This window comes from Convolutriloba macropyga, chromosome 7 (assembly GCF_964194025.1).
Source record: "Convolutriloba macropyga chromosome 7, txConMacr16.3, whole genome shotgun sequence".
NCBI lineage: Eukaryota > Metazoa > Xenacoelomorpha > Acoela > Convolutidae > Convolutriloba > Convolutriloba macropyga.
In genome coordinates this window covers 3,969,702-3,990,085 of record NC_134474.1, presented here as the reverse complement: position 1 = coordinate 3,990,085, position 20,384 = coordinate 3,969,702, and the positions used below count along the sequence as shown (strand labels likewise).

The 20,384-nt window shown below is 38.9% G+C and overlaps 1 protein-coding gene across 1 annotated transcript; it reads left to right on the top strand.

Annotated features, from left to right (window-relative positions):
* Positions 1-2,354: 2,354 nt before the first annotated feature.
* LOC142342055 (broad substrate specificity ATP-binding cassette transporter ABCG2-like) lies at positions 2,355-20,037 on the top strand. The gene is made up of 8 exons (XM_075393235.1): positions 2,355-2,522; positions 3,036-3,173; positions 7,492-7,642; positions 11,022-11,127; positions 14,690-14,843; positions 15,854-16,062; positions 16,648-17,631; positions 19,731-20,037. The coding sequence occupies exons 1-8, from the start codon at positions 2,489-2,491 to the stop codon at positions 19,935-19,937; spliced, it is 1,983 nt and encodes a 660-aa protein (XP_075249350.1). The 5' UTR covers positions 2,355-2,488; the 3' UTR covers positions 19,938-20,037.
* Positions 20,038-20,384: the final 347 nt, after the last annotated feature.

The window sequence follows — 20,384 nt, the reverse complement described above, 5'->3', positions numbered from 1 at the left end:
TGGAGTTCGCCAAGGATTCATTTATTATTGTGCATACGCTGCCCGAATCCACCAAAACATTTGCTGATGTATTGCCGAAAATTACAGGAAGATTGATTGCGTCCACCGAAGTTGTGGAATCTGTTGAAGATACTACAGCTACACAATTATCTTCATCTGAAGAATAGTTTGACTCCAAATCAGGATCAAAATTGGCCGAAATTTGATTGACATCTTCATTTTGATCATCTTTTTCTACGTTATTGACCCGCGGCTTAGGTTTTGGGTACGAATTGGGATCTTTAGGTTTGCGACAAACCTTTGCGAAGTGGTTTTTAATACCACAGTTATTGCATCTTTTTCCCCGAGCGGGACATTTATTACGGTGGTCAGAGGTCCAACTAGATCCACAGAAATGACAGGTTGTAGGCTTTTTTCGTGCTGTTGTATTCATATTGGAGAAAGGGGTAGCATTCGCGATGCGCATCCGTTGTACTTGGTTAACAGTTGAATGTGACTCGGTTTTACTTGCATTCATTTTTAGTTGGTTGAGCGTACCCATCTCGATATTAATTGCTATTGCCAATGCTTTTTCCGGGTCTACTGTTTCTTTAAGAAGCTCCTTTTGAATGTCTTCATTTTGCATGTTCGCGATAAAGACGTCCCGGATGATAGTGTCTCCTTTATCTCCTAGATCACAGTTTTCCGAAAGTTCTTTGAGATGTCCATAGAACTTCTCAATAGGTTTTCCCTTTTGCTGTTTTCGTGTGAGGAAGAGGTATCTATCGAAGGTTATATTATGGATCCGAATGAAAGTTGTATTTAGAACATCCCAAAGATCCTTCGTTGAGATTGTTTCGAGATTGAAGGTCGAATTCTTTGAGTTGAATACGCGCCGCCCTTCCATGCCTAAGCTCAAGTACATCAAAGAAGATGCTTTCCGATCACATAACTTCCATGGTTTGTCACCGCAAAGTATGCCGACTGCTATAACACGTTGACATTGATTTTTCCACGCTGTTTTTGCCTGCTCATTGCGGGTACGTCGATCTCGCTCTGATTGTGCCGTCGGGTTGTCAACTGCGTCCTCATATGCTGGTTCAGGAGGTAAGAGAACATGTTCTGGAGGGTCCGCCAAGAGGAGGTCCACTTCAATTCCTTCTCGGGCGAGTATTGCGAGTTTCAATTGTATTCTCCAAAACTCCCAGCCAATTGGGGGTTCTAGTGTCGCCTTTTCCCAAAAGGGTTGAATTCCAAGTGGGGATTTGCCGCTGTCCTTTGTCGCTGACTGCGCCATGTTATACTCTATCTTATTGAACAGTTTAGGATTCGCGTTGCGAATACTTTGTCTCAAGAATGTGTTAGGAATTGCTGAGCGAATACACAACTAATTGTGTATTACGAATTCTGATTATTGGAAACGCGGTGCGAATCCGCTGCTAAGTTTAACTTAGAAATATGAAGAGCGTTGGCAGAGTAACTTGAATTCAGACTGACTAAATGAAATTATGATTACTTATAATAAACTAGCATGAACAAAATATGAAATAATTTAGTAGACTAACGGGAATATTAATATAGGTGAATAACTAGAAGTCATAACTTTTAGTTATAAAAACACATGATATATTTATAGATATAGAGGATAAATAATTTAGTACACACAAAGGTTTCGATATTTATTTAGGTATCCATACGTATCACAGGCGGTGACACCACAACCCGGGAACAATTATCCTGCGCTCGCATTTGACTTTGACCTGACAACTTGCAAACAAAACAGTCTGATTAGTAAGGATTCTGGGGGTACGTTTTTTTAGTATCTGAATAATATAATCCTTTCAGAAAGATTTTTGTCTTGGGCTAAACATTGGTACAAAGTTTATCACATTCTTTTATCATCCCAGTTACTATATGAACAGTGGAGATTAGAAAATGATAAAAAAGTCGCAGTCTAACCAGAGCATTAGTAAGATTAAGTTACGCAAATGTTCCAGTCACAACGCGAGTTGATTTAAAAAAAACTACAACACGGTTTTTTATTGCCCTCTCGAAGTTTTTCAGCTGCTCAGTTTTGCCTTGGAGTGGTGGACAATTTTCATGAACAAATTTTTGATATGCTTTTAATTTATACACACGTTCAAATCTTTTGTATTATCAATGAAAATTCGGTTCATTCGTGTCCTGTGGTCTCAAACTACGAGCTTTTTAATTGCTATATTGACTTTCAAATTTTGGTTTGTATCTCTATAGAAATCTCGCATATACTTGTTTTATCAAAATAAATCTCTGGCATTATTTTTTTTATAATAATTGAACTGTGCAAGTAGTAAGATTGAACAAAAATGCAAATTTGGCAGTTTGGCATTCAAAAAGATAGAGCTTGATTATCAATATTGAATAAATAAAAATACTTTTAGAAGACAACCTTCTGAGATATACTTAGCCATCATTGAGTTTTGAGTTTATAAAACTAGTAAACTTTGAGTCTGAGCAGAGTAATTATATCATGGCCACGATGAAAGCTGAGTTTGAGCATAGTGGTAAGTCTAAATAAAAACTAAATTATAAGTTTCAATTACAATTAAGAAGGAAAGGCACCCATGTTTAGACCTCATTTTATCAAAATACTCAAAAATGAGATCTCTTCAAACCCAAACCCCCACCCACCCACCGTGTTTTTCAAGCCCCCCAGTTCCAAATTATACGTTATATAGCTATGCAAAAAATAGCACGCGCACCGGGGGCGTAAGCGATATACGCCCACTATGCTGGAGGGGGGGGGGGGGCAAAACAGAATAGATCCCAAAATTGGTAGTGGATTAAAAAGCCGCTTCAACAACTTTTAATTAAAGAAGTGTAAAAACAGACCCGTAAAGGACGTCGACAGTTCCGAAATAATTCAAACTCATTTATTACATAAGCTTTTCCCCATTATAATCCCCAACGAACGTATAGCCCGTACCCTTTTTTTGGGGCGTATATAGGTTCTAACAGCTCTAAGCGGGTGTTTTAATGAGCCAGAGTAATTGTGTGACGAGATTGAAATTTTGCAGGGGATAAATCGGGAATAGAGGACAAGGGAAGTGCAGCAGTTATCTCCTGTCACAATCTCAGCTACACAGTAGAGGTCGGATTCCGAAAGAAGGAGCAACGCAAGATCCTCCAGGATGTCTCTGGAGTATACAAGCCAGGTGAGATTATTGGTCACCCGGGTCGAGGCCGAATGGTTAAGATGTAAGAACTCGTAAGTTTCTTGCAAGTTCTTACAAAGCGATGCATCGCCTTGCAAGTTTTTCTTCCAAAAACTTGCAGGTTCTTACAAGTTAACCATTCTACTTGCAAGTTCTTACAAGTTAACCATTCGACTTACAAGGCTCTTACAAGTTAACCATTCCACTTACAATTACTTACAAGTTAACCATTCGCACACTCACACACCACGCACTCACACACACGCGCACACACACATACACGCAAACATACACACACACACACACACAAACACACACTAACACACACACACACACACACACACACACACACACACCACGCACGCACGTACCGCGCGCACACACACATACACGCACACATACACACGCACATACACACACATACACACACACGCACAAACACATACACACACGCACTAAACCGTAAACAAAATGCTGCAAGACATGAATGTAAACGTACTTTTGGAAAAAGAGAATCTGGAAAAGTGTGAATTAAAGTATAAAAAGGGGTATAAAAATGAAGTTCCACTAAATTATTTTGAGAAAATACTGACATATAGGTTTGAAGACTCAATCAAAATCAATAGTTTGGGAACATTTTTAAAGAAGCAATCGTGAAGAAGCTAATTCAGATCTACAGTTTTTCTTATGGAATTGCAAAAAGAACTCTCTTGAATTGATAATATTCAAAAAGAAACCACTTAGTCTACTTAGCTTGAATTGTATTATGTTATCAAAAACAGAGCAACTAACTCCCATGCACTTTCTACGGTAAATGACTGAACCGTTAAATTGAATTAACCAATAAGAAATGTGCTCGACCGGAACGAACTTGCAAGAAACTTACAAGTTAACCATTCGACTTGCAAGTTCTTACAAGTTAACCATACAACTTGAAAGTTCATAAAAATTAATCATTCGACTTACAAGTTCTTACAAATTAACAATTCGACTTGCAAGTTCTTACAAGTTAACCATCTTTTGCCAGAAACTTGCAAGTTCTTACAAGTTAACCATTCGGTCTCGACCCGGGCAACCACTTCCTTTATATGCCGTACTGAATTCCAAGTGTAAATCAGGTGGCCGCCGTATTGGCCGACAGGGCGTTAAGCCGACAACCAAAAATGAGAAATTTAACCGACAATTTAAGTAAAATGAGCAAAAAAAATATTCTGAAGCTGTGATTGGTCAATTTAAAATGCTATTTCGTAAGCGGACAAATATACCGCAGTTTTCACCAACTAATGTAACGCATGTCTAACCCATGTCTGTCGGGCTGTGGCCATGACTCAGCTTCCGGTGGAACTTGATATTAATCTATCGCAGCCCAACTTTTGATTTCTGGACCAATTATGGACTTTTATCACAAAATATGATAAAACTGTCGGCTAAATTTCTCATTTTTTCCTTGTCGGCTAAACACCCTGTCGGCCAATTTTCCTAGCACCGTAAATCAGTACTGGGCAACTGTGAATAATGTAAGTCTCCCATGTAATATAATTTGCTCGCTTTCTCGCTCAAAATTTGCTTCTTTCAAGCATTTTAACGGCACAAAAGTTGAAATATGGCAAGTTGAGGTGGCGCAGAAAGGAGCACAGCCAGCTATGGAGCGAGAGGTTCTGGGGTCTGTCCCCGTAAGGAACTTTTTTTACACTTGGCCCCCTTTTACACTATTGTAAAATCAGACTGAATGCAAGTCTGAGAAGTCAAAAAAGTGACATGAATCAGTCCATGATTCAAAAATGATGAGAAATTGCAGTTATACTGGCCCAGTACTAAAACGCACATGGAATTAGGTACAAGGGGCTGGTTTACCGGCACACTATTTCACTCTACGTGTCCAATGTCCGGAAAAGCCAGTTTCAATAAGGCTTTAGTTTTTTGGAAACAAAACTTATTTGGGCACGCAATTAGCCCTAAATTTTTATTGCGCCAATTTTTTTAGTAATTACTTGAGACCAAATTCACAGATTTACACTCCAAAAAACGTACAGGTGTAATTACTTGAAAAGAGTGCACATAAAGCCATTTGCAAGTAGAAACTACCTGCACATATTTCCCAAATTTACTTCCGTTCAGCGCACCGTTCAGTTAAATTAACTGCAAGAAAACTTTTAACTTTAATGCATAGATTGAAACAAAAACTTTCCGGAAAATTTGCATCTTTAAAAACAAACTATACGGCGTCATTTTAGACAGGAAAAACTTTTCATGAAGCGTCTATATGATTGGTTCAAAGCTAGAAAGAAATGTACCTTAAGACTTGAACTGTCTTGAGCAAATCGGGGTCAAGACTTGAGAAACCTTTAGTCAAATCTTGTTCACATTTTGGTGTTGGATTTCTTTTGTTTCGCAGCGAAAAAAAAACCGACATATATGTTGACATGCACTCAAAACCCTCAAAAATGAAATAGGAAGCACAAGAAAATGCGAGCACTTCCACGTTCCGGCCAAGAATTGACCTAAGTTTGACAAGTCTTGAGTTAGTCTTGGAAAGTCCTCACATGTCTTAAGACTTGAAAGAAGACGTGATCAGTATTGATTTGTTGGAAAAGATTGTTTTCATTTAAAACAAAAATGTACTGGTGAACAATGATACACAACTTTTTTCATTTTGTTATCTAAATGAGTGTACCAGAAAGAACTATATAAAGCAAGAATTTTTCTAAGCAGCATCCATAGTTGTTTTTCTGAACAGTGCTCTGGGTAATTTCAAAACCAATATTTGTCTTTCAATGCACAATTAGTAACAAGAGGGACATTTCTTAAATAAATCACCAATTAGGATTTATTGAATTGGGGTAGTTATGTATTGTATCTGTGGGAAAGGGTTCATTTTAAGCAAAGTTGAACTAAATTAGTCCGGTGTCAGTGTTTTCCACACAACTTACAACTCTGCTCTTGACACATGGGTTGCCTACTCAATTTTTCAAACATTGGCCACGTAAAGTACAAGAGTCTGGTAAAAACTCTGTAAGTCAGAGGAGGGGGGGGGGGGGGGGGCGTAAAGTACAAGTCAGAGGAGGGGGGCGATCATCTCTGCATCTTTTATTGAACAGTTATAGGATATGTCTGCGCGTTTTCCTCCCAACAGTAACCCCACACCCATCCATGAACAGTTTTTTTTCATAAGCATTTGTGAATGATTGTAAATAATTTGTAAATGCGTTTGTGAATAAACTAATGAGTGTTTGTGCGCACCTGTAATTTATAACTAAGTTTATTTATGAATATTTGTATAACTAGTAATAGCCAGGACTGGCTGTAGTAATGAACGTATATCATTGTCAACTTTTTATCGGCTTTACAGTTCACGGGCCGAGGTGTCACCGCCATTCAACGCAAACTTGTAAGATAAGCGGTGAATGGGGAAAATTTTGTAAGATAAGCGGTGAATGCGGTGAATTTACATTAATCAGGCGGTGTATGCGGCGAAAAAAACTTAATCGCCTGGCAGCGGTGAAATTACATAATTTCACCGCTGAATTTAGCGTTGAAATTACATAAATTCACCGCTTTGAAAAAAGTGTCCAAATTATGTAAGATAAGCGATGAATGCGGTGAAATTACATAAATTCACCGCTTAAATTAGTGGTGAACTTACATAAATTCACCGCTTGGAAAAAAGTGTTAAAATTTTGTGAGCACAGCAGTTAATGCGGTGAAATTATATAAATTCACCACTTAACTTAGTGGTGAACTTACATAAACTCACCGCTTAGACGAAAAGTGGTAAAATTTGGGGAGAAAAGCAGTGAAGGTTGTGAAATTACATAAATTCATCACTTAACTTAGTGGTGAACTTATATAAATTCAGCGCTTAGAAAAAATGTGGTAAAATTGTGCTAGAACAGCAGTGAAAGTGGTGAAATCACATAAATTCACTGCATAACTTAGTGGTGAACTTACATAAATTACATAGACTTCCATTCTTTGAGACTTACATAGTCCTCAAAGAAGCGAAAAAGGCCCATGCAAAAGCTAAAACAATTTACTACTGCAAGAATCTGAACGCAAAAAATCGGAAAAATATGTAAGATAAGCGGTGAAAAGCTGTTTTTTCACCGCAAATTTTGAATATAATTTTGCGGTTAAATGCGGCGAAATTATGTAAGTTCACCGCTAGAGTAAGCTGTGATCATACAAAAATTCACCACAATTCACCGCTAAAATATGTAATTTCACCGCTTAATATAGTTTTGAAGCATAAATTCAGAACAATTTCCGCTGCATAACTGAGTTATACTGAGTTGAACAGTTGTACTTTTTTTTACTTCAGGGTTGACAGCAATTATGGGTCCATCTGGCTCAGGTAAGACCAGTCTGATTGATCTACTGGCTGACAGGAAGTCATTCAATGAGAAGGAACTAAATGGGAACATTCTTCTGAATGGACAGAGATTCCCTAACAACTACAGACTCATCTCAGGGTTAGCTCAAACACAATTGGTTATGGAAAAATTTTCGGATCTTTCCCGTTTGTGCCCCCCCCCCCCCCCAGCTTAGTGGGCGCATATTATTTGCACCCCCCTTTCAGACGCAAGTGCCATATTTTTATATTATGATTTACTATGTAATGACGCGTGCTCTGTAACTGGGGGCGCATAACGTACTGGGGGGGGGGGGGGAGATCCGGATATTCTAATCCAATGGACCTTAAGGTATATCCATAAAGTTTGAAACAATATATGCAAAGTCAATCACCAAGCCTTAGCTGATCTGGTCAAGTTTTAGTTCACCCATCACCTGTTTTCCCTTTGTCTACACGAGTCGAAAACAGAAGTTAATCTTGTAAGATCTTGCAAGATTAACTTCTGTTTTCGACTCGGGTAGAAATTCATGTGTTCATAACGCTTTCATTAATCTTATCCATAATCTGATTATTTTTTCTCTCAATTGTTTCATTCTGGTTTTTTCTTGGCGATAGAAATTAATGAACAACATCATTTTGGTTTATAGTGTCAACTATATAAAACTGTCTGGAATTGCGGAACAAATCCGATTTTTAGAAGTAAACACTGAAAAAAAATTATTTTGATCGTGGATTCGTGGTCAACAAATTTCAACACTTGGTCTAAAAATAATCTACATTACAAAGAAGAATATCACATGCCGCAGTTATCAACCAAAGTCTCAGGACAACCGCTCTTGGCCATCGAACCATTTTAGAAGAAACTCACACTTGAACCACAAATTCGATTGGAGGGTTAGAAAATGAATATCAAATTGGTCATATTCACAAAAGGAAGAGACTCAATTACACCCTATCGGGAGAACCCCGACAAATTTACACTACGTGGTAGGCTAGTAGTTGAAGCAGAGGTTGAAGGTATAACTCAATCAGAGCGTGACGCAATAATCCGAAATGAACCAATCAAAAGAATCAGAAGATAAAATGTATTGGTATCCTCCGTGATGTCAAAATTGGGAATTTATGCAATTTGTTAGGGGGTCTATTCAAGCTCAACTACTGTGAAAATGGACCAGTGCTGGATTCGAACCAGCATTTCTTACTTGCAAGCCTAGTATGCTACCCACTTACACCAACTGGTCTTAAGCTCTCGAACTTGGGCATCTCTTATAACCCATTCTTCATGTTCTTTCTTCTTCCTCAAGGCTTCTTTTCTCTAGCCAAGTATACGCTGAACAAGTAAAGCTTCTTGTCAAGCTTATCGTATGCACAATTTACATTAGGTTGTTCTCTCTCAACCTTTTAACACGATTCAAAACTGCTTTCGCGCAATTTAGTTTAGTAATGAGCGAATAAAAAAAAATTTTCAAAGGACTCTTATTACGGGATGGAGGAGGAATGAAGACACGAGAGCTGTGGACATGTTTTTGTCAAACATCGTAAAATTAACGTTGATCGGTACTTGACTCTAACACGTAATAAAACAAAAAGCGAACAAATAGCGAGTAGAAAAATTCTGCGGAGCCCTATGAGAGCTGTCTTTTTGGTGTAATCAAGGGAGAAATAAAGAAACAATCATTTGATACCTCTATATCGCAAACTAGCTTGATAGCAAAAATACGGAGAAAATTTTCTAGAGAAACGAACATACCAAACCGAGTGCTGGCACACAATTAACATTATAATAGTCGTCTATGACCGAACTCGCAAGACAAGTATTTCTAACCAAACATCACACAACACAGCCAGTTTTATCGCTAATTTTCAACGAGATATCAAATTCACAAATTTCTCAACAGATTACAACAATGAAACGACATTGACCGACACAATATCCCAATTGTGGATCTAATAGGATATCTGAACTTCCATTTTCAAACAGGTTTTCCCAGCTCAGGGTTGACAATGCAACAATTGTCAAATAAAAAACCATTTCGCAAAACTACGCCGGGAGCTTCCTAAAGGAGCTTTGCAGCCCTGAATCAGTACAATTTGCATCATGCATTTTTTGAAGATCATTACTATGTACATGTCACTTCTGGTTATGCATAGGCTGTATTTTATCAACCTAATGAGTCATATGCATGCAAATTTTATGCACATTCTTTCTCGCCTAATGTATCTTACATGTACATGTACTTGCAACAGACTGCTCGTAAGATGCACATAAGTAACATAAATACACGGGTGCATTCACATTATTCAGGTAGAAACGGCGGAGGTCGGTGGAGGTCGGCGGAGGTCGGTGGAGGTCGGAAGTCGGCGGAAGTCGGCGGAGGTCGGTGGAAGTCGGCGGAGGTCGGTGGAAGTCGGCGGAGGTCGGAAGTCGGCGGAAGTCGGCGGAGGTCGGAAGTCGGCGGAAGTCGGCGGAGGTCGGTGGAAGTCGGCGGAGGTCGGAAGTCGGCGGAGGTCGGTGGAGGTCGGCGGAGGTCGGAAGTCGGTGGAAGTCGGCGGAGGTCGGTGGAAGTCGGCGGATGTCGGAAGTCGGCGGAGGTCGGCGGAAGTCGGTGGAAGTCGATGTGTCAGTTAATTGTGGTGTAGTATGTACAAGTTAAGCTAGAATGCAGCTCCGGGTATCGCCACGTTGAAAATTTCATGCATGATATCAGTCATTCGAAATTTTCAAAATTTGCTATGTACAGTCTGTTAGTTCTTCGTATGTACAGTCTGATCTGAGACATTCTGTGCAGTGTTAACCAATAATGTAAATGATGCTGCGAAGAAAAAAAACAGACTGGGGTGTTTCTTAATCGACTCTGGGCAGACTGGCAAAAGTATTTATACTGCTATTTGTCTGGTACAGTAATGGTTACTATTGAAAATCAATGGTACAGCGCTGAAACCCACTGCGACTAAGGTACGGGCGTCGAAAATCGAAAAGGAAACAATTTGAAACCAAAACTGAGAGTAAATAACGCTAACTACAGATAACTGACAATAGTGTGACCTATCAATTAGTTATGGATATAACTCACCTCGAATCTACTGATGATAGGTGGAACGAAATAAACTACAGTGAAATTCCGGAGCAAATCCAATGTTTAGAAGTTAAATCTAAATTAAATTCATTTTGATCTTTCATTCTCTGAGCCAATCCAGATCATATCAAATTTGAACAATTGGATTACAATTACTCTACTTCATAAATTGAGAGTCACAAACCACAAACCTAATTCGAACAAAACAACTCTTTGGGTCCATTTTTGGTTGTGCGCCAAATGAAACAGCGCAATTTTTCCCTGTTTGTTCTTTTTTCATTAAAATTTTTTAGGATCAGATTTTTTTTTACGATTCCATGGAATTATTCTAGCATCAATTTTTTTTACTACTTCGTGATTTTGATTAATTTTCAAGCATGACCGCTATAAAGTCTGTTTGATGTGGGATGTGTTCTGCAGATACGTGGTGCAGGATGACGTGTTAACAGGTTCTCTGACAGTGAGAGAGAACATCACATTCGCTGCCAACCTCAGACTCCCTTCTGACTCCCCTCAGAATACAAAAGTATGTATCTCAACTCACATCTAATTCCAACTAGTCCTGCATGCCAACTAACGGAGCTCAGTTCTAATGCCAAGCCCCAATTCATGCCTAGTTGATCAGGTGCACTTGCAAAGATCAATTATAATATATAATTTCTAATCTGATGTCAAAAAATAACTCAGTCGATCGGTGTCGATTAATTGCGACCATTGCCGATAGCGCACTTTACACGTTGCAGTGCAAAAGAACCTCGTTCTGATCCCGTGATGATCGTTTTGCATATGGTTTATCCCGTCCTGAGACTGCCTATCACTCCCAGGTTGACGTTTTTGCGATCTCATAATTGATTTCTCAGTATGATCCTATTTTGTAACCAAAAGAATCATATATTATCCTTGTATGATTACCAAGAAATCATTTATGATCCAAGTATGATTAATAAGAATCGTACAACTTTCTCCACTCACTTAACGTTTTCATTTATTTATCGATAAGGTATCACTTATGTGATTCACTGGAATCGCTTTGTGATCCGCCAAAATATCCTGAAATGCAACACTTATTGCAAAGATGGGCAAAAAGATGGAGCTTCTTTAAATGATTCGAATTTCATAATCTCGGAAAAAAGTTTATTTGTATAATTGATCATTTATTAGAAACAGGGAAAACTTTTTGTCGGATCTAACTTTTTCACAATTTCCCAGAAGTCCAAAATTTTTGGTTTGCCAAATAGTCAAACAAGGGTTGCACATACAATATATTAAATATTAATTTCCACTGCATACTTTATACGGGAACTTTCCGTCATCAGTGAAAGTATTATGTACCATTTATGACCTCGTATAACTTCCAAAAATAATATGAATTCTACCAAGAATAAAATTTAAACAGTTTTTCTATTTTTGTTCAATCCCTGTGTGAGTCCCAAAAAATTATATGAGACCTTTTTATGATTACTAAGCAATCAAACAAATCCTATATGTCTTAGCATGCTTTCTAAGAATCTTATGACATATGATGATTGCAAGGAACCATATATGACCTGGTAAGAAATCAAAAAAGTCGTATAACAGGAGACCCGGGAATAGTATTCTTGAAAAAAATTACTGTTTCTGGCCATGTTTCCGTGCATACTGAATAATAATGAAGTAAGGCAGCCGTACTTCTTGTGACATCCTTTGTTTTTTGTCTGAACAGATCTCCGGCACTCTTGACTCTCTCGGTGACACGGATATCAAACAAGGCTCTCGGGTCTGGGATTTGTCGAAAAAATAATGTAAGAACTGCGGTTAAAAGTGCTGAGAAAATTATTTTCACCACTCAACGCCCGCATATTTTAGCGTCGACTGCGGTGAAAACAAGGGTTTTTTTAAAAAAAAATTTGCGATTTTCAGCGATTAAATTTTGCAAGATTTGCGGTTTTTAGCGCTGAAACTTTTATTTTCACCGGATATAGAGGATTTTCTACAAAAAATAAAGGTGTTCCAACCTCTGACCTGCTGCATTTTAATCAGTTCTTCGTCCACTGGTTAACCTGTCACTTGCTTCTATGATATCGCTTTTGAGTTTTAATGATATTCATTCCAATTTATGGAAAAATTATGCGTGGAAAACGTGCAATTTTTCCTGTTTTGGAGTGAATTTTTGCGTTTTGTTTCGGTACCAGTGAAATTTTGTTACCATTGCTTTACCAACAGGGAGCGGTGACAAAAAAATTCACCACTGAAAACCGCATTGCTTACAGCATTTTGTCGCAAGAAAAATTACAGTGATTGTTACCGGTGAATCGACGCAAGATATCAAATTTTTGGCGGTGAAATTTTTTTCGATTTCACCAGATTCAGCGCTAAAATCTGCATTTCATGCAACTATTGACCGTATACTCATCGCAATTCTTACTTTTTTGCGATTATGAGAGTTGAAACCTTGACTCGGGCAGCATCTTGCGGGCTGCATACTTCCATGATCAATAGAGCGACTAAATTTTCTAAGAAATGGCTTGCTTTTTGATTATTGTAATAATCAGGTTCCTTCTGAATGTACGTACATCAAAGGAGAGCTGGCTACATTTCCTAAAAGGTGTCGTAATTCACAGTGCCACGTTGTGACTAGGATCGCCTTCTTGCAAATGAGAGCATGCTTAACACATCGCCGAAGCTATCATAATTCGAAGGGAGATTTTTCAACTGCATCCGTGTCGGTTCCTTAGTACCGCTGTTCAAATAGGTTGCTCGTTAAAAACCGAAATTTATGTCGTTTAGATTAAGCGATAATCAGCAAGTTACAACAGTCTCTCCTTTTTCGTTTGCCTCTGCCGACTTGTCGGATTAAACATTGTGAAGTGTGACATTCATATTGGTTTGCGACTGTTTTTTTTTGAAGTATCTGTGAAAAATTGATGGAGCCAAATTAATTTGGTTCCATTGTGATGCAATGTGTGATCTGACTCGACATTGTTGACCATCTTTGGACCTATTTTTGCCTTTTGAGCAGACTAGGTTTTACCCGAACCTCCATTGTTCACCGATGAGCTGTATAAGGTTAACTGTATGCTGCCCATGTTTCGGGTTCAGTAGTATTTGCTTAAGACGCGTTTTTTATTGTGTCTTCAAGTTGTACCAGGAAACGTTTGCAACCTGTCTAGCATGGCTCTGGTGTGAAAACTCCACTCGGCTTAGACAGATTTAATAGAGACATAGAACGTTTCTTGAGGGAAATTCTGTCCAATTGATCTGGGTTTTCAAATCTCAAAGCCTTTTGAACAAGGTTGATGGCTTTTAGTCATTTCAGGAAAGGGTTTTCAAATTTTTGGGCAAAATTGAAAACTTTTTTTGTGTGAGATCTCATGATCTCATAAAAATCATGTATCAACAACACGCATTTCTTACCTTAAGTGGTGAAAAAATATTCACTGCTGCCAACAGGGAGCGGTAAAAATGCAAACTTCACTGCTGTAATTTCTCATTTAAAAACACAATTTTTTGTGTAATTGCACATGATTTTTTGGAGTTTATGTAAGGAAAAATTCTGTAAATTCACATGAAAATTTGCAAGATTCTTCACGTCAAAAATATCTTTCACAATTGTGTGATAAAAGCCGGTATATAATGTTTTACAAGAGAAATTACACGAAAACTCGTGTGAATTACATGAACACTCATGAAGGCCAACCCGAAAGATTCGAGTGAAGTTACACTGAAAATAAAGTAACTGGCCATTTTCTCGTGTGTTACTTTTTACGTAAAAAATTGTGTCCTGATAGTTTTTTTTTTCATTTGAGAGGAGGGTTTTCAACTTTTGGTAAACTTATGGTAAGTCCAATGAGAAAACGCTGTTCTTTTTAGCCCGTCGTGATTGATCACATGAGTTACAGAGCACGTGACATTACATAGTAAATCACTATGCATGAATACGGCACGTGCGTCTGGGAGAGCAGAAAAAATGCACCCACTAAGCGGGGTTGGGGCAGAAACGGAAAAGATCCCTGGATTCATATTAATTGTGCATAAGAATGATGCTGTTTAAGAATGATTACCTAAGTATTTATAAAACTTAACTGCTGGATATGGAATTTATTTTGCAGGCGTTGGTGGATCGGATTTTGAAAGATCTGTTGCTGGAGAAGTGTGGGGACTCCAAAGTTGGGACAGAGTTGATCAAGGGAGTCTCAGGGGGTGAGAGGAAGAGGTGCAACATCGGCATGGAACTCGTCATCAGTCCACAAATTGTTTTCCTGGGTAAGTTGGTTGGTCTTCCATAGACACTCAATGTACACGCAAGACCCAAACTGCATTTTTCTTACAGTATGTTACACACCCCCTCCCCCATACGCACGCAACGCTGAAATATCCCCCCCCCCCACACACACACACACACACACACGCACACACAGACACACACACACACACACACACACACACACACACACACACACACACATACACACACACACGCACACATACACAAACACACATACACACACACACACACACACACACACACACACACACACACACACACATACACAAAAACACACAAACACACACGCACACACACACACACACACACATACACACACACACGCACACATACACAAACACACACACACACACACACACACACATACACACACACACGCACACATACACAAACACACATACACACACACACACACACACACACACACACACACACACACACATACACACACACACACACACACACACACACACACACAACACTGAAATTTCAACCCCCCCCCCCCCCCACCACACACCGACAACTACAGACACTTCACTCACTTGAAGAATCGCACATCAGTTAAATGACCATGAAGTGACGCGGTGAACAAAATGTGAACACAAAAAACTTGTTTATTGAAACATTGGTAAATTAAAAATAATTCAATTCAGTCTTTCTATTCAGACTTTAAATTTATAACCCTTGCGCTAAATTTTGCCAGTCAAACCAGATACGAGTTTACAAAATATTATATATTTACAAATACTACAAATAATATTTAAAATCAAAAAATTTTTGAAAAAATCAAGCTTTATGGGTTTTAAGAAATATTGGAACCAATCCTAGGATGGGGTTCGCGACCCAAGACAGGTATGGACCAGACGGTCCTGGGTTGTTGACGGGGGGGGGGTGTCCGTTTCGACCGAGCTCACAGTCTGGAGAAATTTTCGGTCGCACTGATCCGTCTGACCAATAGCTGGATTAACTTGATTAAGTTTCATTTTAGATGAGCCAACGACTGGTCTTGATGCGAGCACCTCATTGACAGTGATGAAGATTCTGCGGAGACTGGCGACGAATGGGAATCGAACCATCGTTTTCAGTGTCCACCAGCCTCGCTTCTCAATCTTCAAACAGTTCGACTGTCTCCATCTGCTCTCTTGCAATGGACAGACTGTCTACCATGGGGAAGTCTCCAAGGCAGTCGACTACTTCGCCTCAACAGGGATGTCATCTGTCTCTATTTTCAAAATTTAACATACATCTTTTACTCTATATCGAGCTATTATGTGAAAAAAAAAATCATTAGTAGATGAGGAGAACAACGTGGTGGGTGGGGGGGGGGGGGGGCGTATTGGGGGATTAAAGATTTAAAGGAGGAAGTGGGGGATACTGGAATGGAGATGGTTATTACTTGGCTTCGGTAATGTTTGTGGTAAGGTTTTTGAACAGAGAAAGGAGTTCTGATGGTTATATTAATAATGGCAAGAACAGAACCTAGTAGACAGCTAACTTTCTCTTACAACTCAAGAATAGAATATACAATCCTTCGTTAAAAGAATCCAATATTTCAAACAATATCTTTTACCGAATTTGTTACAATTTCAATTTAAAAAGAATTGAATATTATTCACTAGTATAAAATTAAGAAACACTGAAAAATTCAGCCAGTCTTTGTCAAAAGTATAATATTAAGAAACGCTGAAAAATTCAGCCAGTCTTTGTCAAAAAAAGTTTCTGGGAAGGAGTTTTGAAAATTAGAGGTAATATCTATGGAAATAATAAAATAAATGGAAACAGTTGACAACAGGGTTGGTGTGCGAGTCCCTCAATAACCCACCGGATTTCTTTCTCGACTGCATTCTAAAGCATGACAGTCCAAGATTCCACGGCGATGCCTCAAAATCTGGAGACCATAATGAAAACGGAAGTACCGAGCTGGAGTTGCAGTCTCGACAAGTAAACCGGGAAGCTTTTTTCAACGTTAATGAAAGCGACAAAAAAGATTTGGCCTCCATTTTCAGGAACTCTGAAGAAAATCAGTCATTGCTGAAAGAATGCTCTGATATTTACGACAGAGGAGACCCAGTCTCGAACCCTGCTAAAACGGATCTCAAGTACGCTGCAAGTTGGTTCATGCAGTTTTACTACCTAACCAAGCGGGCAATGGTAAACTACGCGCGCAACCCAGAAGTCAGCGTGATAGAGCTGGCAACCATGGCTTTTCTGTCACTGTTTTGTGGCATTTTCTTCTGGAACATCCAGCATGACGAGTCTGGATTCCAGAACATATACGGCGCTATCTTCTTCATGACTGCTGAGTTGATGTGGACTAACATCGCAAGTGTCGAAGTATTCGTCAAAGACCGCAACCTGTTTCTGCACGAGCTGGCTAATGGATATTATCAGGCATCGCCGTTTTTCTTCGCCAAACTTTTCACCGACTTATTCCCCAGACGCCTTTTCCCAACAATACTGTTTGTGACAATATTCTACTGGATGTGTGGCTTAGAGGCGGACGCTGAAAAGTTCTTTTTCTGTCTCTTTGTGTGCATACTTTCTACAATGGCCGCGTGTGGAGTCGCATTTTTCTTCGGAGTCATGATTGGTCAATTTGCAGTCGCAGCGGCTTTTGTAAATTTGTCTTACATAACAAACATGATCTTCGGTGGGCTGATGATGAACGTGAAAGAGTTGAAACCCTGGATCCGCTGGGTTAACTGGCTCAGTATTGTGAGACACAGTCTGGGGCCCATAACTGCCACCCAAGTGGAGGATATTGAAGTTTGTTCTTTACTTTCATCTATAGTTATGCTGAAATTATAACAAAAGTATATTACTGTTTATCTTACTTAGGTTTATTTGTGGTTCAACATTTAGAACTCTATGAAATACTAACATTGTGCTGTTCTCGTTGCGAGTGTAACCAAAATCAGTTAATTTTTGAGAAAAAAATATAAAGATTTAACACACAATTTCGAGATTTTTTGCTATGTATCGGTACATAAGCAAACTCTCAACGAGGATTATTTAAAGATCTATATTGGTGTAGAATAAAGCCGTCAAAACATAGAAGGCGTTCACATAATCATATGATAACATATAAGACTCTAAAATAAGACAAAACGTAAGCTTTTTGCCTGCATTAGACAACCAGTAGGTTGTCCACCAAACGTATCCTTTGATGTTGTTTTGAAGATTGAAAAAAGCGAAAAACCTATAAGGTTCAACCTAACAACCTTCAAGTTTTCTTATTTTATGGGAAAAAAAAGCTCGGAATAGTTCGGGCTCGAACCAACGACCATAGTTTTGAAGTTCTAGCTTTTAACCGTTAAGCTACGGGAGTTTAGAATAAATTATGCAGAAGCGCAATATAATTAATTGCTTTCTGCATTTGCATCGGCAACATCCTCCGGCGCCAAAGGTGATGATTCAAGGACAGACTTTAAGTAACGGGGTTCTGGTCGACGTTCGTATTTCGGCAGACCTTGCCGTGCCGTTGTCAACGTAACGAAGGCTTGACACTATAGTCAGAAGATAGTGGCCCTAGGGCTGTCGTCACCAACTAAACACACTAAATGCAGGTTCTCAACGCTTCGGATGGTTGAGTTCTCCATTTGGAGCAGCGGCTCAACGCGAGACATATTCGTTCAACCAACGATTCCATATCGCATTCGAGTATACTTGCGCTTTAGCGCACCTCTTTCAATGGTGTGTCGTACGACAGCACTCATGTGTGCATTTTTGTTGATTCGAGCAGGTACGGAATAAATATTTATCATTCAGGCACCAAAGCAAAGTTGATGTTCCGCAGCTAATCCAGCACGCTGCGCTGGAGTCAACTCGTTGAAGATCTCACCTTGCCAGATCTCAAGTTGTGACTTGAAAAGCGGCAATTGTGGATAATCAAGCTTTGAATTTTCAGAATGTTTGTTAGGTTTGGATTGCTTTGAATCGGACGCAAAGGCTTTAGAATAGATTTTGGTTTTCATTGAACAAATATTTTAGTGATTTCAATTTTTTCTGATGGTAATTTTTTTTCTTTCGATCATGGCTCTCCGTTCTAAGCAGTTATTACAACCTAACATATTAGTTCGAATCAAACCTCTTTTCATAGTACGCAAGGATCACAGATCCATCAAGTTCGGTGGCAGCTTTTGAATTGCTTAGTTCAGGAGAGTTGAACTGTGAATGTCTGTATGACAGGACAAAGACCTTAAACGCCAACTAGACAGGATACCAAGGCCAAAGTTATGAATCTGATCAGAGTTGTGCAATTTTTTTGATGGGTAATTTTCCTACTTGTCAAGATGCACAGTGCTAACTACTTAGGGCTGTCTAAATTCCATTTCCCCACATTAGGCAAACTTTGCAATGACAGCTTCGGCTTTTCCTGGTACCAGTAATTTCGGGTACGTCAATTGAAGATAGTCGGTCAACGCTTGCGAATCAATGTTGCTTTTAACTTGGCCGCATCATTCGTGCCACTGCGGGGATCACCATTAAACTTGATGAGATTGCAATCCGGTATTAATTGCTCCTTGCTAAGGCTAAGTAGCTCTGCTAAGTCTTCCATAGTAACGATTCCCAGAGGAGTTGCTTGAACAGTTTAATTAGGCATTTGAGGCTGGAAAAACAGATTCAGGTACTGATCTTTTGCTTGCAATAGACACACAAGGGAGACGATTTTGTTATTAGGTTGTACCACCTAAGGTGTTACTTGATGTAGGAGCACTCGACTTTGCACTTACTATTAGATTCTGAACGTTATTTTGAACTAAATTTATGGTATATTTATACTGAAATTTCGAAGTGTTTATTAAGGTAAGGAATGTACTCTTATTATTGTATGTAAAATATAACAAATTGTTTTTATTTTTCAGTTCTGTGGGTCGCGAAGTTTTACGTTGGACAACATCACATACTCAGACCAGAACACATGTGAGAGTGGATTGGACGTTCTGGACCAACAAGGGATTAATCACGATACTGGAGATCTCTGGCTCAGTATCATGGTCCAGATCATATACATTGTTGTACTTTTCGGAGGAACTTACGTAAAAGTTCTCTTCATTAAGAAACGAAAATGAGTTCAAATGAAGAACATCGAAAGAATTTAGACTGAATTAACACGTAATGTTCCACTTAGTGCCCCACCAATGGAATTTTCTAATGTGATCCCTAGTCGAGACCTGGAATTTATTAACAGACCTGTTAATTCCAAGTGGTGGTGGGGGGTGTAAATATTGAAATAAATTACACGGTCGATGACCCTAGTTAAAGTCTAGAGGTTAATTCTTTTCATAGTTCCATCCAAACTGGTCGAGAACGTTCTTTTCATAATTCCAGGTAAAGACCAGGGATTCAATACTACTTTGCTTTTCTGTCAGACATATGAACTTCTTCAACTTCCTCGCCTCCGCCTTTACTTTCAACTCTTTTAAACTTTTTATAAAGTCTATTATTACTATCGATATGTAAATTAAGCAGATAAGTATAATTTACACACTCTGAAAAAAGTTCAGGCAAATTTACCT

Coding starts and splice junctions, on each gene's coding strand:
- LOC142342055 (XM_075393235.1), top strand. CDS start 2,489: ATGGCCACGATGAAAGCTGAGTTTGAGCATAGTG. Junction 11,128..14,689: donor ACTCCCCTCAGAATACAAAA/GTATGTATCTCA, acceptor TTTATTTTGCAG/GCGTTGGTGGATCGGATTTT. Junction 17,632..19,730: donor CCCAAGTGGAGGATATTGAA/GTTTGTTCTTTA, acceptor TTTATTTTTCAG/TTCTGTGGGTCGCGAAGTTT.